At 40.5% G+C, this 24426-nt stretch overlaps 1 protein-coding gene across 2 annotated transcripts in view; it reads right to left on the reverse strand.

Moving 5' to 3' along the window:
• Window positions 1-24426, reverse strand: part of ppp1r3ab (protein phosphatase 1, regulatory subunit 3Ab) — a 54014-nt gene that overhangs the window by 17159 nt on the left and 12429 nt on the right. For both annotated transcript variants that reach the window (XM_048548284.2, XM_048548285.2), the window contains exons 2-3: window positions 7019-7077; window positions 6794-6921 (exon numbers count right to left, since the gene is read on the reverse strand). In XM_048548284.2, coding sequence (XP_048404241.2) covers window positions 6794-6921; window positions 7019-7077 — 187 coding nt within the window. The remainder of the gene's footprint in view (window positions 1-6793; window positions 6922-7018; window positions 7078-24426) is intronic.

Here is a 24426-nt window from a genome sequence, read left to right on the forward strand (position 1 = left end):
TTAATTTTTAAAGTAATGAAAACAGATTCTACATTGGATTGTACAGACCTCTGACTTAAAGCTGTGCTGCATAATTTAAAGATTCTGGTTTCTGCCATAGATCTCAAAAGACAAGGGGAAATTTACTTTAATATCAGATGCTGCTAATTGGAATTTAGAAACAATATTTCAAGTGATCTGAATTCCAAACAAGAGAAGGAAACTCAGTTTGGAGAAACTTGACAATTAATCTGAAGGCCTACCAGTAAGACACAGAACCAGGGGTAAATATCTAGATTTAATAATTCAAGTTATTGGTAAGAATGACAGAGTGATTTTAAGGTTAAAAAACATTGTGACAACTCCAGGTGAAGCTCCATACATATTTAAATTTCAAATTCTCATATTAAAGTTAAATAAGAAGCAATTTCAATGTGGTCAACTCCCAGAGAATGCAGCAGCCTAGGAAGTCCCAAGAAACACACAGTCTGCAATCATGAAATAATTACAGTGAGTTATTCGAACAATGTATACTTTAAACAAACTGAGTATCCTGAACATTGTTTGGTCTTAGATAATCATTTTTAAAAGCTAGTTTAGGATAGGCCATAGAATTTGTAGCAGTCCAAAAGTGGAAGGAAAGCAAATACATATATACTTGTAAAGTAGGTTTGCATTTGGAATAGGGCACTATTACATGATTGGTTGCAGCAGGCAAGAATGCACATTACCTCAGAGCGAGGCGATATCCATCTCAAAAAAATAACTTGGAACCTCACCGTGGCACCAGAAAGCTGCAGTAGCCAAAGCTAAGGCTGACTGATTATTATCCTATTTGCAACCATCTCAGGAAAATAGAGGAATGGCTAGGTCCTCCTTGCAAAATCAGGCTTGGCATTTTAATGTGAAGCTCCTGGTACCCAGTGACATTGCACTGGGATATGGAAAGGAAAGGCAGTTGAAACACTGGTCACAGATCAAAAAGTATGGGAACACAAAGGATAATAAGGACTAATGGGTGACAACCAGTGCCCACCATGCTCTCCCTTTTCAGGATCATTGAAACTATAATATTACTGATGTGTTTGGCAACCACAATTCTGAGGAATCAAGTCAGTTGACAATGGATCTAACAATACCTGTTCTATAAGAACTCAAGTGATGCTACTTGCAGTCAGGAATGTGAAGTGTTAAAGGATACGAGCAGCACAGAGAAATCTCACTGATTCATTTTTAACATTCGGTTTTAAAATTAGGGGATTTTCAATTGCTGGAACAATTTTTAGTGCAATTCGGTGTTTATTAATAAATTACAATTGTTAGCTATAATAAGCTTGTTGACTTCTAAATGATTTTGAGCAAAGCAATGCTCAAAGTGAATTTTAAATTCAATGTGAATTAAATCATCATGACAGCAAAACAGTTAGGAATACAGAGATCAAGGAGAGAATAGATTGCAATAAAGGAGTTTTACATGTCCAAATATACAGGTTGGTGCTTGAGGACAGAGAATGTCCACACTCATTATGGCTAGGGATGAGTACAGTTTTAATACCACCCTAAACCGCGCCATTTTGCCCAGCACTTTCCATGAACCAATGACATAAATGGAAGAGGAAGGAGATTACTTTGTACCCACTAGTGAAACTCAATACCAGTGCAGTCACATTTATTATCCAGTGAATAACACGTGAGGTTTGGCTTTTATCCCTGGGGCCCCACTGATAATCAGACATTCGGTGATAACTAGCAGCTGCACTCCCTGTTGGGAATGGATTAAGATAAGCAATGATCTAACAAGGATTTGCTGAGATACCTGCTTCCCAAGGGGAAGTAAATCCCAGTGAAGCTGAACTGAAAGATGCGTAGTGATGGCAGACTGTTTGGGACTGTGGTATTAGGGTTTACACTGATCCTTAGATTAGAATTGATTCCCATGTATTTGTAGTGATGCACTTGTTAATATTGGTTAGACTACTGAATGTGAAGCTCACTGCCTGTATGGATGCCAATGAGTCCAGGTAAAAATGCTATCCAAAGGCTTGCAGGAAAACAGGCGGTGGTTTCATACGGAAGTACGCAGTTTAGCTGTTAGAATCTAATTTACTGACTGGCCACTGGAAACTAGAGCCAGGACCAAGAACCAGCAATAATAGTCGCTTCCTTGGTCACAGCCTCAGAAAAGGACGGAATTGTGGGTGCCTATTAATCAGGAATTAATCAGACAACTAGAGAAATATATATAAAAACAAAGTTGCTGGAAAAGCTCAGCAGATCTGGCAGCATCTGTGGAGGAGAAAAAAGAGTTAACGTTTCGGGTCCGGTGACCCTTCCTCAGAACGGTAGAGAAATATACAAATATCCACACAGGCTGTGAGGGATACCCGAGGGTGATCCTGAGTTGAGGCTTTAAAGGCAAAACAATACATATTCAAAGTAATCTTCATCCAGAATTGCACAGACACTGCTACACAGACACAAGCCATTTAGCTACATGAAGAGTCAAGACCATGATAATATATATAAATATAGAAACTCGTTAACAGTAAAAAGAGACAATTACTGCATATGGGATCAGAGATAATGGGAACTGGAGATGCTGGAGAATCCGAGATAACAAAGTGTGGAGCTCGATGAACACAGCATCTTAGGAGCACAAAAGCTGATGTTTCAGGACTAGACCCTTCATCAGAAAAGGGGGATGGGGAGAGAGTTCTGAAATAAATGTGGAGACAGGGGGAGGTGGATAGAGGAAAAGATAGGTTGAGAGGAGACAGACAAGTTAAAGGGGCGGGATGGAGCTTGTAGAGGTGAGTATAGGTGGGGAGGTAGGGAGTGGATAGATCAGTCCGGGGAGGACGGATAGGTCAAGGGGGCGGGATGAGGTTAGGAGGTAGGGAATGGTGGTGTGGTTTGAGGTGGGAGGAGGGGATAGGTGAGAGGAAGAACAGGTTGGGGAGGCGGGGATGAGCTGGGCTGGTTTTGGGATGCAGTAGAGGGAGAGGAGATTTTGAAGCTTTTGAAATCCACATTGATACCATTGGGCTGCAGGGTTCCCAAGCGCAATATGAGTTGCTGCTCCTGCAACCTTCGGGTGGCATTGTTGTAGCACTGCAGGAGGCCCAGGATGGGCATGCGGTCTAAGGAATGCGAGGGGGAATTAAAATGGTTCGCGACTGGGAGGTGCAGTTGTTTGTTGCGAACCGAGTGTAGGTGTTCTGCAAAGCCATCCCCAAGCCTCCGCTTGGTTTCTCCGATGTAGAGGAAGCCACAACGGGTACAGTAGATGCAATACACTGCATTGGCAGATGTGCAGGTGAACATCTGCTTGATGTGGAAAGTCATCTTGGGGCCTGGGATGGAGGTGAGGGAGGAGGCATGGGGGCAAGTGTATCACTTCCTGCGATTGCAGGGGAAAGTGCCGGGTATGGTGGGGTTGGAGGGGAGTGTGGAGCAAACAAGGGAGTCCTGGAGGGAATGGTCTTTCCGGAAGGCAGACAAGGGTGGGGATGGAAAAATGTCTTTGGTGGTGGGGTAGGATTGTAGATGGCGGAAGTGTCAGAGGATGATGCGTTGTATCCGCAGGTTGGTGGGGTGGTATGTGAGGACGAGGGGGATTCTCTTTTGGCGGTTATTGCTGGGATGGGGTGTGAGGGATGAGTTATGGGAAATGCGGGAGACACGGTCGAGGGCATTCTCAACCACTGCGGCGGAGGCGGGGGGGAGGTTGCGGTCCTTGAAGAACGAGGGCATCTGGGATGTACGGGAGTAGAATGCCTCATCCTGGGAGCAGATGCGGCAGAGGCGAAAGAGTTGGGAATGGAGATGGAATTTTTGCTGGAAGGTGGGGGAAGGAGGTGCAAATGGGAACCTGTTTACAAACTTCAATGGGCATTGCTACAGCAGGACCTGATTAGCATCAAAATGGAAAGCATTTAACTCAAAACGAAGAACTGCAAACACTGGAGATCTGAAACATAAACAGATATTGCTGGAGAATCACAGCAGGTCTGGCAGCGTCTGTGGATCGATAGCCAAGTTAATATTTCAAGATGACTCTTCATCAGAACTGAAGCATTTAACTTACCTCAGTACTGGTCCAGCCTTCAAATAAGACATCAACGCTATCATGTCTTCTACTGTTTATGGTCATGTGACAAATGGGGGACTGGAGTGTGTGTAAGATGTAAAGAAATCTTCACTTACTGAACAGTCTCTCTCGAGCTGCATTTCCATGTGCTTACTATAGATAAAAATCTTCACTTTGTTTGGACCCCTAGCATAGTTGAATGTCACTTGAAAAACCTCAACAAACAGCTGTTGTTAATGACATTTAATGTGTTTCACTATTTTATAGGAAAGTTTCACAGATATGGACTGCCCACTGTGATGTATGTTGTGTGACTGACATCCATTTTAATACCAGTTACAGTGTATTTTTGAATTTTAAAGTAACGGTATATAAGATCTATCTGTGTTTAAGGGGGTTTAATGACTAACTTGTAAATATTTCTGTAGTCACGATGATTTCTTTTAAATACAGTATTGGAGAGACTTCCTGGGGAATAATTGGTTTTTGTTTATATTAGGAGAAGATACAAGAGAAAAAAATAAATAGTGTTGTACATTCAGATGTAAAAGGATTCTGGATTTTTTTTGGAGTTTATGAGAGACCCCCAGAACTTTTCAGTTATAGCTTGGGCAGTTTGCAGAAGTCTTGGCTGAAGATGAAAGTGTCAAACAGTTGCCCCTGAGAAAAGAAGGAGGTTTAGAACTCTTAAAAAATTGGTTATCTCAGTGTAACATGTCTAGTTTAGAAGTTCTAGGCCAGAAGTGTTTGATTATAATCCTGAAAGAGTTATACTGGATGTTTTATTTCTTTATTTTTGTAATTTTTTTTCCCCTAAAATTTATAATTTAAGAATTTGCACCTAGGTGCATTATACAGCTCCATAAGTGACGACTTGTACACTTTTCACTGTACTCATTTGAGGACGTGACAATAAAGCTAATCAATTTCTAATTCTTATATCATGCTGAGAAAGTCAAAGCTTAGTTTTATGAAGGTTCTAGGAAGAGATGATCAGATTTTCAAAAGGGAGAATTAAAGCCACAGTTAAATTAAGCTCAGAAGAAGAGTCATACCAGACTTGAAATGTTAACACTGTTTTTCTCTCTCCACAGATGCTGCCAGACGTGCTGAGTTTTTTCAGTATTCTCTGTGTTTTTTACATTTAGCTCCCCAGATACAACATAGGATGGAACTAACCTGTGGTGTGAGTATGCTAAATGAGTGCTTTTTTGGAATATACGGGATTGCATTTCACTCTTTGTTCAAAATCTTTAACTTTGTGTAAATGGTTTGTTTTGCTCTACTTTATCTTAATTACTTTCATCTAATAAAGTTATATTTTATTGTTAAACTTGAATTTCAAGCATTGCATGTTTGTATTTCAGTATAAGATCACTTTGTTAAATTTAAAAAAAAACTTTCAAACCAAATTTCAGTCTGGGTTATGACTTTTTCAGGAATAACATCAGGTGAAACAAGACACCGATCACTTTGTTGTGGAGAAACTGGTGGCTAGATTTTTGCTACTGCGGTGGCTAGCTTGAGCTAGCCAGGTTTTCTGACTGGACAGATCTGTTTCACTTTAGAAGGTACCATTATTTCCATTCTTCATTCAGGAAAGGTTGGGACAGGATACAGTCAAGTCCGCTGACCCAGCAAGTAGGTTGTAGGCAGCTACATGGATGGCCGGTGCCAAGTCAAGTTGGTTAGAAAGGGCTCTTCAGTTATCCGGGGCTTTGTTCTAATTGCATTAAAAGTGATTATATTCTTTAGCCCTCACCCACCCTCACCCCCACTTACTCACATTGTTCCCAATGTGTCCTCCATGCTCCCTACACACCCACTCACCAATGTTGCTCTACATGGAGAATTGTCCATATAATACATTGTCCACATAATAACAATGGCAAGAATTGAAATGCTGAGAAACAAAACACCGATTTGAAAATTTTCTTCGATAAAAATCTGCTGTATCTTCTATAAATGTGTCAATCAGCTAAGCCAAATTTAGTATTAGTAACAGAAGCTTTAAGCACTTCATATTTCTTTAATATTATCCAAATAAATCTTCAACATTGACAGAAGAGCACAATAAAAATAATTTACTATAACGACATAAAGATGGCTATCAAGCAAAGTAAACACTTCTCTTGGTTGCGTGGACACCTTGCTGAGCTGATGAGTTTGAGTGTCTTGGAGTTCAGCCAAACATTCATAATGAGGCCAGCTGGGAACGGTTTCAGTAGAAGCAGATGGCCAGGCGTTTTGTTTATTATGAAAGAAGAGCACATGTAAGACCTTTTCAACATAGCCCTTATAAATTTCCCAAATCCCAACTATGGGTCACAACTGCTCTAAGGGGTTGTGAACTTTGACTCATCCAGAAGCTGGCCTATTTCCTCGATAATTGTGTAAGGGGTGGGGTTTGGGATATGCCTAAGCTGTTACGATATGCCTAAGCATATAATGGAGCTGGCTGTGTTGGGTACAGGGTGTGGGATTGCTATCTGTGCACTTATCCTGCTCCAGCAAAAATAGCTGATGCTGGAAATGGGGAAAGAATTCCCAGCATTGAGACCACCAATACTGCTGTGAATATCTAGGCCTGAGCAGTCGAAGAGGTAATGACGCCTTTGTCAACTTTCCTTGCTGAAAATAACAGATCATGTCTGGGGGAAGGAGAAAAAGGTAAAACTGGATCAAAATGTAATACACAAAGAGCAGTGAATGACTATTTCATACCTGTGTGTCCAGTTGTTCACTCCTTTCTTCTTTTTGTCCTGGATTATCATCATACATGCTTTCGGTATTCAATTGCACAGAAATGGCCGTTTCCAAAACTGTCTCTCTACTTTCCTGCTGGGCTATGTCTGGGTAAATTCAGAACAATATCAATATTTACCATGGGCAGCTCTTTACTTTAATGTATCATAGATGGATGAGGCTTAAAAAAGGAATAATTTATACCTTCAGGACTTCGTACCAATGTACAGCCATCATCATCAGGTGTTTCCAGGTTCTCTTTGCTTTAAAACAAACATAATTTGTGTAAGAATTATATCACAAAGTTTCTCGGTTACAATTTAAACAGAGTAAACTTTAGGAAACTTATTTTTAACCAAATTTTCTGAAATAGGTACAGAGGTCTGGATTTCACTCTGTAATACCACATGGTATTTGGCCAGTGACCTTCCATTCCTCTGGGACGACTGTTGGTTTTCCTTTCCCTGAATTTAAATAGACAGACCACAGTTTTCTGCTCCATTTTCCTCCCATCTGTTGTTATTTTCACTGCCCTCTCCAGCTATTTGCTAGAAAATGTCCAATGACTGGTTTTACTATTGGTAAGGCCCCCTATTATGTTAATGAAGGATGAGGCCTGCAAAAGAACTATGTTTCTCTATCTTTAAAACTCTTTTCTACATTTGCTTGCCTTCAGGTTTGATACTGCAGCACAGATATTCCACCAACAACTTTCCTTACTCCAGTTTCCAGAACTTGCAAGGTCCTTCTTCATGGCAGAACTCCTGATAAGAATCTGCCTCACAGAAAAAAATACCTCCCCAATGCATGAAAATGCATTGGGTTTATGAGAGCGTTAAAGGAGCAGGCAGCAGTCCAGTCCTGCTTCTACAGTGTGACATCAAAAGGAAAAGGCCATCATCATGCCGAACTATTCAACTGACCCTAAGATCCTCATGGCACCAAGTCTAAATGCACACCTCAGTTGTAAGTCTCAATGCAGTTTAAACCATATGCTAAGTAGTAGAGGTCTAATTGCATCCAGATTCAACATGACAAACTCCCTCTAGTACTTAAAATTGATTTCCACCTCTCATGAATACCAAATAGAGCACTGCAATTGATGCTGGCAATATTAACATTAACAGTATCCAGTAAGGAGATAAACTGTCATCTACATACTCTGTGAATTTCAGTTAAACTCTTCCACTGCTCAAGTCTCAAATGTCTCTTCAACTTCCTGTTGCCATTTGTCAGGTGAGACAGTATTAACTTTAAAGCTTCCTGCAAGTCAGCTTGTCAAAATATAATAGACGTACAATTAGCCAAATCATGAGGGACAGAATATCAGATTAGATCTTAGAAAGGCTGCTTCTATTTCATAGGGAAGGAACATATTCACATGCAGTGCTAAAGAATATGAATAGATTGATTTTTTTCTTTGTGATATTATTGTTGATGTGTGAAAATCACATGAAAAATGAGTGATAATGGATATAAATTTATGCACTACATTCAGGACTAAGGACAGGACAATCATTTGAATGAATGTTCTTCAACAAAATTGTTGTTTTGATCTCCCCAATAGTGGGCAGATAGAATCCATTATTGTCTTTCACAGTAAGTTTACATTATGCTAGCCTCTACACCTCAAATTTATTAATTGAGAGGAATTTAGTAACAGCAGCTGCCTGCCTGTCTATTTGCCAATAACCAATGCCAACCCTGCCTTGGCCACATTCAGGTGGCCTGATAGAAATTGATCCGAATGTGGACCTTATCTAGATCACAGCAAGGGCAGAGACATTCCTTCTTGCTAGGCCCCTCTCAATGGTGCCAAATCCCTCCAAGGGAAATGGCCGGAGCGTGACCACATATTATACTTTTCACTGCATTTATTTGTAAAATATAAGTGACAATAAATCATTCAAATCAAACCATACACAGTCTCTGAGGACAAGGGAGCATCCGCACGTAAACCCATTGGGATTTGCTGTATGATTATCCCACATGGCAAGTGCCTCATGACAGGTCTATGGATTACTGATAAGTTAGTTGGGGAGTTTTACGGAGATCAGTCAAAGACCAAGTCACTGAATAGTTGGGGTTGTCTGTTCAAATAGGCAAGGGGTCAAGCCATGGTCAATCCTGGAGTCAGCTCAATGAAAGCCAAGGCAGGCTATCAGAAGCTATTGCTCTGGTAGGGAACTTGGGGAAGTGAGTTCTGACAACCTGAGGCAGCTTGCTGGGATACAGAAAGGACAAACAGGGAATCTCGATAGAAAAAGGGAGACTATAATGCATTGGAGGACATGGGTTAATATAGGATGGAGGGTCATTAGTCACGGCCATCCTGGCCTCATAGGGGAAGTGCAGCTTGATGGTTAGTTTGACTGAGTTGTAGGGCCGATGCTCAGGAACTGATGTTGGGAGAAGAAGTGATAATTGACAGAGGTACTTGGGAACATGTAGAACACGTGCTTTGACGGGGAGTGTGAGGAAGAAACAAGCACATGGAGGTTTGGGAGGGCCTCATGATTGCTCAACTGAGACTGTGACTCACAATGTCAAACAAACAATGACCTGCCTTCCATACTCAGGAAAATTATACATATGCAATGGAAATGAAAAATAGTTGCAACTGCACCTGATGTGGAATAAATGTCTTTTTCTTTATGAACACAGGTTCTACAGGTAATTTATGCGAGGCCCTTCAAAGGACAAATGCATTGATCTGGCACTTTTACTTGAAGATTGAAGTCGTTGGTAATCATAGTATCCCATATATGCAATGGATGCAGTGACCAACTGTGTGAGATACAAGGCCTAGTCACAATCAACCTTGTCATGTCATTGCTCACTGTTGTTTGATCACAGTCATCTCTGGGAATTAGAAGTGATCATAGGTGACCTTAAAAGTGGTCCCTGCAGGTCACAGTTCACAAAGGCAATCCAAGATCTCACAGGCTGCACAAAGACCCAGATTTTCTCTACTCTTGAACTGAAAGTACTTACCAGCATGCTTCTATCTGCAAAATTGCTTTTGTCGTTGATGAGGGGTGTGGAGATGGGACAAGAGGTCTTGCACTCAAGACAGAGTGTACAACAGGAGCACCTCGGAGGGGAGATGATGGCCACTAAAGAGCTTAGAGATTAGCAGTACTCTTCTGAGGGAGACAATGAACAAGCGGAACATTACCTTCTGCATGATAGAGCACTGCAGTGTCAGGCACACTAAGTCCAATAGGACTTAATTGACTCCCATTTCCAACAGATGTGAGCTGGGTGCAGTGATCACTCATTTGTTGACTATAACATTGTTGGCACTTGAGAGGCAAGCAGTCCCTGCATATTCTCCAAATCAAAAACAACTTTTGTTTATCTGATTTTTCTTCACTTTCGCTGTTGCTGAGCATAAGTGAACATTTTCAATCATTTGAAGATTTTCCAGTAGCTCATGGCCCCACATTGTTCAATGAAAAGGTGTGAGACGACCCTGGATGTCAGAGAAAGAGTAGCACTCCCTTAGGCAGGGTTCTCCAATGGGTTAATATTAAGTATGGATAACCTGTAGTTTCATTCTCAAACAGCATTGTATTAATGAATGTGACATTTGTATTTGCAAAGAAGTGTCATTTGTGTGCCCTCAGAAGAATTTTTTCGTTCCCCTCACTCCTTGAGAAAATCTCAAGTTTTTTTTTCATATTATTCACCACAGCCCACCTCACTAGCTACGCACCATGCCTGTACAGTGTCTCGCTCACACTGTCTTCCTCTTGCCAGTGGCTGAACTACTCACCAGTGCCAAGATTACCCACTGTCATTTTTAAAGCCAAGCCATCCACCAAGTCAAGAGCTGCCCAACAGGAAGTGCCCTTCACAGTGCAAGTGCTGGGAGGGTACTTGCCAAAATTGGCATGCAGACAATTTCTGGGAAAATTCAGTCCACTATGTCTGGTTTTAATCTTTAGATTTTACCCATTCATTCTTAACTCCCAGTCAGTGGAAATAGTCTCTACCCTTGAAAGCTTGAAAACTTAGAACTGGAGTATGGCTTGGTATTCTGCAGTCTTTTGCAACATTCAAAAATGGCCCCATTCCAAGCCAAATAGAACTGATGGCCAACGGCATATAAAGAGAATGATTTTATAAAGGGATTTATTAAGGGCTGTTTCCAACTCTGAATAGCAGGTGCCCAGTGGTGACCTAAACACAACTTGGGAAGAAAGGCAGCCTCTTGACAGTAGAATGGGAACTAGTATTCCAGAGACATTTCAAAATCATGCAAACCACTCTGTGTAAAAATTTGCCCCTCATGTCTTTTTCAAATCTCTCTCCTCTCACCTTAAAAATGTATCCCTCATGTCTTGAAACTCCCCGAGGGAAAAGACACCTATCATTAACCCCAACTCTACTGCTAATGATTTTATAAACCTCTATAAGGACACTTCACAACTTCCTCTGCTCCAGTGAAAAGGTCCTAGCCTCTCCAGCCTTTCTTTATCACTCACATTTTCCCCACCCAACATCTCAAAGCCAGTTAGCAATCCATTCTGCTACTTATCTCTAAGTATACACTCTCTAATTTTATCAATCAGTATATTATGGAAGATCTTATTTAAGGTCTTTTGAAAAACCAGGCAAATTATATTTAGAGATAACACAGAATGGAGCCGCAGGAACACAGCAGGCCAGGCAGCATGAGAGGAGCAGGAAGGCTGACGTTTCGGGTCAGGACCCTTCTTCAGAAATTTCCATCTCCGCACTGTGTTATCTCTGACTCAAGCATCAGCAGTTGTTCTTACTATCTCTGAGCAAATTATATTTATTGCAACATCACATATATTCTCCGGGCTCAAAACATTCAATCAGGCTGGTTAAGTAATATTTTCCCTTTCGATATTCATATATTAATTGTTAAATTTTTCATTTCTACACTTTATTCCATTCTAAGTAGGGATTCCATTATTTTTCCTCTTGCTTATATAAAGCTGGCTGATCTCTAATTTTCTAGACATGATGTCTTCCCTCTTTTTTATATATCTGTGCATTTATAGAATGACAGGGTGGTACAGTAGTTAGCGCTGTTGCCCTCACAGTGCTGGGATACCCTTCAGAAGGTCACTGCATACACGATGGGCCAAATGGCCTCTATCTACACTGTAGGAATTTGGTGTATAAATCTGGACATATAGATTGCTATCTTCCAGTCCACAGCATAAAGTTTGTTTTCTAACAAATTTCCCTCCTAATATTTTACTAAATTATTTAAAGTGAACAGAGATAATCCATACAAACCAGGGATTTTATTTACTTTGAGACTGAATAGTTTATTTAATATATCCTTTAAAAAAAATCAAATGCACTTCCCTCATTACTCATCATTTAATATCATGTTCACCTGTTATAACTCCCTGGTAAGTCCAAAGCAAAATATTTTCAGCTATCTCTATCTTAAACCACCTGTTATTTTGCATAAAATTAATTCTGTTGTCTTACTGTTTACAGGCTCTCTCAGTATCGGCAGACCACACTTAGAATAGTTGTTACAAAACGCCAAACAGGCTTGTGCAGAGCCTGAAAATAGATTTCTTACTGAAAAAAAATTGACATGTGATTTTTATAAACAAGACCCATTTTCTTAAGAAAGAGGCTTGTGAAATCTGCCTAAGAAATCTTAGATGTACAATGGAGAACTGTGTTTATAAAATGTGATACTTACCTGTGCTGCTAACAACTTTTAATTTGTAAAATAATATATTTTATTGAGCTTACAATCAGCTGAGGTGATAAATGCCTTTTCTCACTTTCTGAAAATAAACTAGGTTTTTTTGATTATAATAGTTCACCAAATTACAGTTAAACTACTGTGGTCAGTAACCATTGCTTGGGGTGCAGTGACATTTTCAAATATAAGTGCTCCTTTCATAAGTTTGAATCAACTTTAACGTACAATATTTTATATTGATAAATAGCCCCACATACATGGTAAAATTATTTGTACATGAAAACACATCATGCCATAAGCTCCATTAAAAGCTGTTGGAACAACTCCTTGAGGGTCTTAAAATGTACTGATGATTTTATTTTTAGCAGCATCTTCTTTCTGCATAGTTTCAGATGAGAGGTGCTGAGGCATCAAGCAATTTTACTCTGTTTACTACCCCATACTACTAGAAAATGAAGAGACATTTCCAATTGCTTCCAAAAGACCCCAGCCCCAACACTGAGTTTGGCTTATTTTCTCTGACACTCTCACTTTTTAAATAGGAGGTTAGGAGACTGAAATGCAAATACCTAATACTTTTCTCTACAGTCTTTCCTCCCACATCCTGTCTGGGAATGTTCCCTTTCATCCTGGTCTATGAAGTTCTAAATACCATAAAATAGTGTTATTAATTTAATTTTCGGTCGCTTTTTTGCCAGAGTAAAGAAGGAGCTTGAAATAAATTGCATTATGTATTCTATCCATAGAAAAATTATTTAACACCAACTGCACCATGGGGTCTGCAGTTAAAATAACTATGTGGCCCAAAGGAGGTCAGACTAGAATATATCTTTAAATACTTTTGATGAGACATGTAGGCCAAGAAACTTGGCTGCAATAACAGCCATTGCTTGGGCGCAAAGTGGCCCCTGCCCAAAACTCTACTATGTTGGGCAGGAATGGAAGCTCATTAGCAGCTAGGAGTGTCATTTTGGTAAAGTCATCAAAAAACTCTACATTGGTCACAACATAAACCCCTTGTGCATACAAATAAGGGCCATAATTGCATTTTTAGAGACCATTCATTATGATTGGGTTCCCTTAAGGCACACCCATATTTGTAGTCTATTAACTTAAAGTTGTCCAATGCCATTTATTTTGGAAAGTTTGACATTAATAACATTAGTAAAAATGGTTTGCACAAAGGTAATTCAATGGAATAATGCTTTTTGGCTTCTGTGTATTTTCCAGTATCGTGCACTATCACTTGGTATTTCAGTGGTTCACTGAAAGTGGAGTCACAGATTGACCAGATAGTGAAGAAGGTACTTGGTATGCTTGCCTATATTGGTCAATGCATTGAGTACAGGAGTTGGGAGGGCATGTTGTGGCTGTGCAGGACATTAGTTAGGCCACTTTTGGAATATTGCATGCAATTCTGGTCTCCCTGATTTAGGAAGGGTGTTGTGAAACTTCAAGGGGTTCAGGAAAGATTTGAGATATAGGGAGAGGCTGAATAGGCTGAGGCTATTTTCCCTGGAGTGCCATAGGCTGTGCGGTGACCTTATTGAGGTTTATAAAATCTTGAGAGGCATGAATAGGGTCAATAGCCAAGGTCTTTTTCCTGGGATGGATGTGTCCAAATCCAGAGGGCATATGTTCAAGGTAAGGGGTAAACTTTAAATGGGACGTAAGGGGCATAGTTTTCATGCATTTATGGAACGAGCTGCCAGAAGAAGTTGTGAGGCTGGTGCAATTACAACATTTAAAAGGTATCTAGATGGGTATTGAATAGCAAGGGTTTAGAGAGACATTGGACAAATGCCACCAAATGGGACTAGATTAATTGAGGATACCTGGCTGGCATGGATCAGTTGGACTGAGGAGTCTATTTCCATGCTGTACAGCTCTATGATTCTGTAATCATGAGTTACTGTATCGGTTGTTAAGGCATTAGTTTAATTGATCATTCAAGTCTTAGTAGTAACATACTCTAATATACTTAGGCCAATTACAGTATCAAAGTGAATTAAATTAAAGCTAACATTAATTTTTGAATTTAAAATGAAACTCAAGTAGGATAACCAGAGATGATGAAGAATTCTCTCCAATGAATAATATCCCTGATAATGCTTTCCTGACAACAGGCTACAGTACTCAGGATCAAATCAAGATAGTTAATTTCAGACTAAAGCAGAAATTTCTGGAGAAACTCAGCAGGTCTGGCAACATCTGTGAAGAAGAAGCAGAAGAAAATTTTCAGATCCAGTGATCCTTCTTGAGAACTGACCTCAGTGACAGTTCACAGCTCTGACTCATTCCATGTGGATTCCAGCTGAAGTTTCAGCCTTGGTGTTTTAAATCCAGCCAGGATCACAGGTATCTCTGTGGTGTACAATGTTCTTCAGACAACTGATCTCACTGTATTCTGAGATCCACACTCAGTGTCATGTGTCACCATATGCACACTCTCGACCTCTCTCTCCTTCAGAACTACCTCATACTATCCCAGAGCTGCCCTACCCCACAGTTCCACTTCATTTTCTGGCTCATTGAACATTCTAACAAGAAACTTTTTCTCTTCCTTTCAGGCAATAAGGAGCACAAGCTGCAACAACTCAGATGTATCCATGCCCATCTGAAACCTTCCTTCCTTCCTTCCCCTTCCCTCCGTCTCCATCCCTTCCCATAAGCTGACCTCTTGTTGATTATTTACTATCACTTCTGACCTTCCAGTCTCTGATGCTGACTGTTCTGTGCTCAGCAAAGGTCTTAATTTTATCCCACTGCACCCCCACCTCAATGAATTTTAGGGACAACATATTTTCAGTTCTGAAGAAGGGTCACTGGGACTGAAATGTCAACTCCGTTCTCTCTCCACAAATGTTGCCAAGCCTGCTGAGTTTCTCTAGCAATTTCTGCTTCATGTTACTAGATTTCCAGCATCCACAGTTCTTTGTTTTAGTTCATTTAAGATATTAATAAGTCATAAATATCATTTTGAATCTGCTGGAACAAACAGCAGAAGTGATATTTTTTAAAATAAAACTTTTGTAAGAAACAGATCCACATCACAGGTTTATTTGTCCTTGGATTTAATATAAAATCTTTCCTCCAAGCTAAGTTCAGAGTTATTAGTTAAGGTGTCACAACAACAACAAAAAGAAATGGCTGTGGCTTAATGGTCCACAATTGCTCTTAGAGTTAGTAGGGTTTGCCATAATATTCTGTAGCCGGACGTTTGTGCTGCTAGCGGCAGCAGGAAGTAGCGGTAGCAGGTGTGTGCATTTAATGGTGAAGGCAGGGACAGTTAGAATTTTTAAAGCCGAGAATTGTAACTGTAGTTGATCAGGATTTCCTGATGAAAGTGGTGGGAGACTAATTTTAATACATCAGTATTTGATGAACGCTTATTAAAACACCATTGCAGCAGACTAAATAATTCCTCTGCAATTAACTCTGCAGCAAAAGAGAAACATGCCATCAAACTCAGAAATGGTTAAAGGTGGTGATCAGCAGGTGCGGTAGTCTTTCTAGTGATATTGAACTGAGTAGGAGGCCTTTTCATTCAATGGGAGCTTTGTTAAGCCACAATAGAGCAGCCATTGGCGGCAATGCAAGGGGATCAACACAGAACAGACCAAATGAGGCTTGGAGCTTTCATGGTGCACCTACAGTGTCACAGTGGCAGAGGGAAGAAGCTGAATTTCAAAGGGTCTGTCATTTCCCACGGACAAGAGGCCAAGCATGGTCGTGGGTGAGATCCTAGGGTGTAAAAAGAAGGTAAACAAGGGGTCTTAAGAGTTGATTATAACAGAGGACAAGTGATGTGTCACGACGGAAGGTTCGATAATAGTGGGTAGCAGATCAAGGACAATGGAGGATTGCGGAGGTGCAATCCAGATTCCCTAAGATGGGCTGTTGAAGCAAATCAATAATAAATGAAAGTTAATCAAGCATGGTAGTGCTAACTCAAAGGTCAACAAAGCCACGGTAAGGATTATGCAGCAAGGGTTAAAGGTGACTGAATGAGTATGCAAGACAATTGACTTCTACCTCCAAGGTCAATGTTGGAGTATCCAGGGACTAAGCTGAGATAACATGAAGATCTGCAATGTGGTCAAGGAGAGAGATGTACACAGTGCTGTGGAGGCCAGGGTTTGGCTGAAGCAAAGCACAGGGCTTAACATTAATTGAAAACACTCAAGTCAGAAGGGAGGTCCCTAAGGATTGTGCTGACCAGATTTTTGCCTTCTTTGTATGAGCAGTTCAGCTCAAACAGAGAAGATGTATCAAGTGGGCCAAGTGCTTCTCTAAGCTCTGGTCCACCTGGACAGGAAATGGAAATTTGGAAGCCCAGGACCAGATGCAACAATGACCAAAATAGCAAAAGAGATGCAAGCAAAGGGCTCTCTCTGATGAAGGGTCTAGGCCTGAAACGTCAGCTTTTGTGCTCCTGAGATGTTGCTTGGCCTGCTGTGTTCATCCAGTTCCACACTTTGTTATCTTGGACTCTCCAGCATCTGCAGTTCCCATTATCACTCAAACAAAGGGCCAGGCTGTTTAGGATGATGGAAATCAGGGGCCAGTGAGATGTCAAGAAATGCATTTAATTAAATAAGCTGGAGGTGGAGCCAATGTAGGAGATGGCTGATGATATCAAGGGATTCTGTTACTCGCCTATGTCAGCTACTTCAGGAAGACCTAGGTTCTTGTTGTCTGGGAAGTAATTTGATGCCATTTGCTTTAAAAGTAACAGCGGCATTGAATTTCTGTGTCACTGGATCATTCCAGGATTTCACTGATGGCATGTATGGCATCTTGGAGTCAGCCACTCACAACTACATCAGGGAGATCACCAGTGGTCAAATTAGTTTTATGAGATTCACCATTGATCCTACGATTCAGGCAGCTGGACTTGTGGGTTTTGGTAACATTAATGAATTTCTACAGTTATAAAGGGCAAATCATTGCCCATATACTGGGCTATGAGCTCCTCCGCACATTCATTAACTTTCTAATTTTGTAGCTGGTTTTCGGTCACTGGAATCGAATCCTGCAAGTGTATGCTTGTTTTTTACAGGTGCTGGAACTGTTTGCTCAGCAACTACAAGAATGGCTCCCCTCTACACGGGACAGGGCACATCCAAAGAAGACCTTCTCATGACACCTGTGTGGAACAAGCAAGCCCAGTAATGAGAAGTGAAAAGCTGCCTCTGCCTCAACAAGGGCAACAACTGAGCCACTGGGTTGCAGACGATCTTCTGTCTGGACTGATTGGGTGGAGGGCTGCACGATGCACTACAGATAGTCTCTGGATCGTTGTGATCTGCTGTCTCCTACAAAAACACATGCAGCAAAGACATGAGCAATTTGTGAGCAGGAAATGGAGGAGCTGCAGACCTCTGGATGAAGAAGCGGAGGAGACTGGTAACCCTGAGGGAATGCCCAGCGCTATTATTCCTGCAGATACCAGGACAATGGAGCAATGCACCAGGTTACCCATGACACCTGCATTGAAACTTGACTACAACAAAGGTGAGTCCCCTGCAAGGTGCTGTCCTCTTCAATAAATGTCATGCTGGAAGTGCCAGGCAATACAGTAGACTTCATTCATGTCAACTAAAATTCCCATGACATTTAGCACCCAGAAAGAAAATGGCTGAAGGCCATTGGAATGCGAAAACCTATATGTATGGTTTTGTCAAAATCATGCAAATTTGTGATTCAGAAGGAAGTTGCACATATCTCAGTGACACTTGCTGCACAAGCTGGCGAGGCCTGGTCCAGACTCTATGTGTGCACCTGCAATATATAGAATGGCCCAGCTTTGAATGCTTAAACAACAGCTTCTGGTTGATGATAAGGGGTAAGCACCATATACTGATTTGACAACCAGGATCCAAACCTTACAAAGATTCCTCAATTAGAAAGCTATGCAGGTACCACTACTTCCAAGGCCACATAATAAACGGTGCCATTATTGATAGTCAATGAAGAGTTAAGCCTTCAAAAGAACTTATTAGTTTGTACAAATCCCAACGTACAGATCATTCAACATACAAAAGTAGAGTGATCCAAACATGTATTTACACATTACTTATAATATTCATAGAAAGTACAGTCACCATTGCCATTTGAATTTTTCAATTCATGTTTCCTAACACTAGGCTTTGGCACAACCCCAATATCCACAGTTGATACGGAAGGAGCCTACTGCTACGCCCATTGCCTGAGATGAATTTGGCAACTCCACTTGGTGATCTGCGATCTCGAGGGCTCTGGCCAGCCTAGGGTTTCCTACAGGGGTGCAGATAAATCCCATTCGGCCTCACCTGCTGAGGGAATGGTAGAGTTGTCAACTCGCAGTCTGCTATGCCACAAAATTAGCTGGGCATTTGGTCTGCGAAAATCTAATTGGCCAGTTGGCCAAAATGGGCCAGTTGTCCCATCTCCAAGGGGATGTTTCGTGTCCTTTCAGTACATCTGCTGGCCCACTCAACATGTCAAAAAGATCCAGGCCTCAAAGTTATATTCAAAGAGCATAACTATCACAGCCATATGTTTGAAACTCAACCCTGTATTTACCGTAGCTCAGTATGCATTAGGGCATCAGTGGACATGTTGTGAGAAAGAGGTCTGAAAGTTAATTGAAGTTTATAATTGCTGTAGACACTGATAACTTTTTAAAAATGAATTCTAACTTCTAGTTGATAGCTGCAAGAATGATCTAGTAAGATAACTCATTTTAAAACTTTTACTGCAGCAAATGAAGAAAAGAAACTATTGACTCAACTTTGCTTTCACGAGGCAACTTATATTTTAAGTGACAGAAGGTGGTATTGCATTATATATTTCTCACCCACTGCACTCTGCATAGCTTTACAATCCTTCTGGCAAGCAGTTCACAGTAGCTTCCAGCTTCCACTGAGTTCACTGTGCCACAATTTTTCCAAATATGACGTTAATTGACTGTCTCAGTTTTTCTCAGTTTTCAGAGACTTCTTTAAATCCACAACCAAGAGAAAAGACTGATAATTATTCTACCCTCTGCTCATGTCAGGCCAAATCTCACAGAATCCATAGAAGGCTGCAGGATGCTTCTATGTGAATTAAGGCTGACAGTTTCTCCATCTGCTTGTGGTATCCTTCAAAGTTAAGCAATCTTTTCTCACCGCTGATTGCACAGAACCTCAGGTGTCTGTCCAGGATATTATTTGGTCTGTAAAGAAATGGATCACTTGATCTTAAAAATAACTTCCCCTGGCTTCATCCCCTTGGCGATGTGGAACAAATTAGCCTTACATCTCAGTAGAATTGCTAAATAGCTATCACTGATCCTGGTTTCCTTTCAGTTTATAAGTAAATGGGCAGGCTACAGGCAATTTTTAAAAAAAACTAAATACATCTAACCCCTTCCTGGGGTTGTGGGAAACCTGAGTGAACCCATGGCAAACCTAGAGCCTGCTGGCATTTTCTCTCGGTGTACATTTGTCGCGCCATCTTCTCAGCAAAATAATCCAAGCCCTCCGACGCTATCTGACAAAGAAGCCATCCTGCTGTAAGGTAAACTTTCGATCAGATCTTCATTTAAAGCACTAATTCCAAAATATGCTAATCTTATAAACGTCAAAAGATGTTAGCTTGAACCTCAAGAAAGCAGAAATTTAATACTACCAGAAACAGCCTTACAGAGATGTTTGTTCTGGGTGCTATGTTTGTGTGTTGGCATTAGGGAGGTGGCGTTCTGGGGGGAGAGGAATTGAGCCAGATATGAAGCCTTATTCTTATGTTGTAAGATCTTGCCTTCCAAAGTGCTGGGATTTTTGCTGGTGTCATCAGTAAGGCCACCACAAAAGGTCACTTGCCAATCGTTTTGTTTAGGGAATGGTCGATGATGACATATATGAAGCTCAGGTGCCAATGGTCCAGTCATCATTTAAAGGCAATATTTCCCTTTAAATATTTTCTCACTAAGTTGTTTTTCTTCTCTCTCTCCAGCAGCATATATATCTATATCATTCTAAAGTGTCCTCAGAAGCAACAAGACAAAGTGTCAAGAAATTAAAGAGTTATGACTTAGAACAAGGACATTACTTAGACATTTTTAAATTCATCCATGGGATGCGGGCATCACTGGCTAAACTCCCATTTATTACTCATCCTTAATTATCCAGAGAACAGTGAGAAACGATTACACTGTTCTGAGGTTGGAGTTAACTGTAGGCCAGACCAGGGAAGGGCAGGAGATTTCCTTCCTCCAAGGACATTAGTGAGCCAGATGGATTTTTTTTTGACAATCAACATATTGGTCACCATTAGGTTACTTTTGTATTGTAGATTTTTATTCAATTCAAATTTCACCATCTGCCATGATTGGGTTTGAATCCTTTTACCTACAGCATCAACATGGTGTTCTGAATTATTAGTCCAGTGAAATGATCACTACATGGTGGTCTGCCCTGTTACCTCCACATAACCCATGAGCTTAAAGCAGGTTTGGTCCTTTTTATTTTCTGACAAAAGTCAGCATAAGATTCTGACTCTATTCAAACTTCCCTATTTGCCTGAATCTCCATGTTATGTAAAGCTCATCTGGCTACACACAAACATGGCGAGGGGTCATCCATTAACTGTCTTCAGTCACTGATTTGAGACAGCTGCAGGAAATAGTGACTTTCAAAAACTATTAATGCAACATGTGGTGTTAAAGTGCCATATGGAATTGACAGAACATGGCTGGCATGGAAACAGTATAAGGATGGGCCATCTGACACGTCCAACAGAGAACACTGATGAGAGCTTCTGGGTGCAATGGTCAGATATGGGGGTAGAGTATCATGTTCATTGTGGAGACAGGGTCAGCTTGTAGCCGACACAGGATCATATGAATGTTTTATTTAGAAAGGTCACTGAGGGTTCTGAAGGCAAGGGTGAGAATTTCAAAATTATGTCTATTGCTTAACCATGAGCCCATGACAACTTGCAAACACAGACGTGTTAGTAACTGGAAGTTGGTGTGAGTTAGGTCACAGACAGCAGAGCAGATTTTGCTGCACATTCTTGTCACAATTGTCACAATAAATCTACATGCTACAAAGCTTGGGAGTGGTTGGTCAAGTGTCATTGGAACTGTAAGTTTACAAAGGAAGAGGACAGTAGCAGGAATGTCAAGTTTGGAATTTATCAAAGGCTTAGATAAGGGTTTCAGCAGCAAATGAGCTGAGGCAGGGAATTATAGAAGTAGCTGCTCCTAGCGATGGTGTGGATTTGAGCCACATATTGAGCTTAAAAATGGCCCCAGATTTGCAAAAAATCTATTTCAGTTTCAGACAGTTGCCAGGAGGAAGGAAGGCAGGGAACAAAGATGGTGGCTTTAATATTCCTAATTAGTTGGATGTAGTTTATCTGTTATTGGGTGAGCATAAACAGCCTGACAATTAGACATAGCAGTAAAAGTACATGGCATTGGAGAATTCTGGAATTAATGATTTGGAAATTCTTCAGAAGGTTAGGAATGAAGGAAGAGATGGTTTGCAGTGTGTTGATAAAGAAAAAGATTATGACTGAGAAGTTGTTGGGGTGAAGTATAAATCTCTAGATGAAGAAATGTTTAGGGCATTTCACCAATGGCTCTAGCTGGTCCCTATAGAAGGCTACTTGTATTTAATATCAGATATGCTTAGTGGATTGGGATCTGATGAGGATTAATGGCTGAAATAAGATTAGGTTAGATTCCCGACAGTGTGGAATCAGCCCTTTGGCCTGACAAGTACACACTGCCCCTTGAAGTGTCCCACCCTGACCCATCCCTCTATAACCCACACACCCCTGAACACTACAGGCAATTTAGCATGGCCAATCCACCTAACCTGCACATCTTTGGATTGTGGGAGGAAGCCAGAGCACCCAGAGGAAACCCACGCAGACATGAGGAGAACGTGCAAACTCTGCACAGATAGTTGTCTGAGGCTGGAATCGAACCCAGGTCCCTGGTGCTGTGAGGCTGCAGTGCTAACCACTGAGCCACCACACTGCCCCATACCTTCACCTGACGGTTTTCGTATTAGGGGCGGCATGCTGTGTGGGTTATAGGGGGATGGGTCAGAGTGGAATGCTTCAAGGGGCAGTGTGAACTTGTTGGGCCGAAGGGCCTGTTTCCACACTGTAGGGAATCTAATCTAATGGATGTGAGTTTGCTCGCTGAGCTGGAAGGTTCGTTTTCAGAAGTTTCGTCACCATACTAGGTAACATCAACAGTGAGCCTCCGACGAAGCGCTGGTGTTATGTCCCGCTTTCCTCAATATTTTCTCAATATTCAACACTTCATAGAAAATCCCCATTAATGTAACATTTTCCCTTCCTTTCTTCAACTGGTGTCTAGTATACTCAGCCCTAGAACTATTTATTAAATCCTCTTCATTTAGATCAGTAACATGATCCTTAATCAATATTGTCTCTCCTACCCAAAAACCTTTACCTTCTCTATCATTTCTGAATGCTTGGTAGTAAGCAGAAAGGAAGGGGAAATGTTACATTAATGGGGATTTTCTATGAAATGTTGAATATTGAGCAAATAGATGAGAAAATTAATCAGCAAATTTCAAAAGCATGTAATAAAAATAGAGTAGTAATCTTGGGAGTTTTTAATTATGCCGGTTTAGATTAGGAAAAAGACTGTGAAGGGAAGTGAAGGACAAGAACATCTGATTCATGCTTAGGAATTTTTCATTTGGTCATGTGAAATCAAGTTGAGAAAATGAAATAAGAGGTCATTGAGCAAATGGTGTCCATAGCATTTGATATTAAATAATTATAGATAGGCTATCTCGAATACAAAAAGTTCACTTGGAGAAGAAATATTTTCAAATTAAGAAGCCTAATACAGGAGAGGTTGGAAAAGACAGTTTCAGGGTACAGCACTAATGGAAAGCATTCAGGAGATAGATAGCTCAGATAGAAGGCATCTTCCTTGAAAACTTAAACGCTAGAGCATCCAAATATAATTTGACCTCGAAGACAAAGAAAACAAATGCCGAAGTAAACAAAAGTGAGACTTGTACCAAATGTCAGGAACAAAATTCAGTGAGTAACCAGGAAGATTAAGTAAGAATATACAAGGGGAAATTTAAATAAAAGTACAAGAGGGTATTTTAAAAATGTATAGAGGATACAAAGGGTGGTTATGAGTAACAATTAGCAGACACCACCAAACTGAGCCGCAAAACATTTTTGTAAACATTTACAATGTAAGCAATTTTACAGGGAAAATGTTGCATGAAAATCTTTATATGAAGGCAGAGGACATGACAAAGATATTAAATGAAAAGAAAGCAAGATGATTTGAAAGTTACACTAAAGGACGCTGAAGTTATGGTAACGGCATTACTTATAATATTAATAATAAGAATGCAGTTGAAATGCAATCTAATCATAAATTGCTGAAAGAAGCAAAGATAAAAATTACAGAGAAATCCTTCATTTCTCATTGGCTGGGTGAAAAAGTTATTGAAACCATTATCTGGAATAAAATTAACTTGTATTTGGAAAGGCATGTGTTAATCAAGGAGAGCCAACATGGATTTGTCAACTGTACTTTCTTACCAATTAACTTGACTGAATTCATTGAGGTGATAGAGAAGATTTATGAAGGCAATGTGGAAGGTGTTGTAGATTTAAATGTTTTGGAAGGGATTTACAAAGTGCCATACAGAAGGCTTATTAAGAAGATGGAAGCATATGAACAAGCTAATCAAACAATCAAACAAGAACAATCATGGTTTTGATGTAAATTTAGCTCAGTAAAAGGAAGAAAAGGGTAGATGTAGATAGGTCTTTTCCAGATCATATTTGCTGTGCTGTTCCCCAATAATTAGCTTTGGGCCCTTTAGTCATTTTTGGGAAACAACCAAAGGTTTGAGGTATG

This window comes from Stegostoma tigrinum, chromosome 18, assembly GCF_030684315.1.
Source record: "Stegostoma tigrinum isolate sSteTig4 chromosome 18, sSteTig4.hap1, whole genome shotgun sequence".
Taxonomy (NCBI): Eukaryota; Metazoa; Chordata; class Chondrichthyes; order Orectolobiformes; family Stegostomatidae; genus Stegostoma; species Stegostoma tigrinum.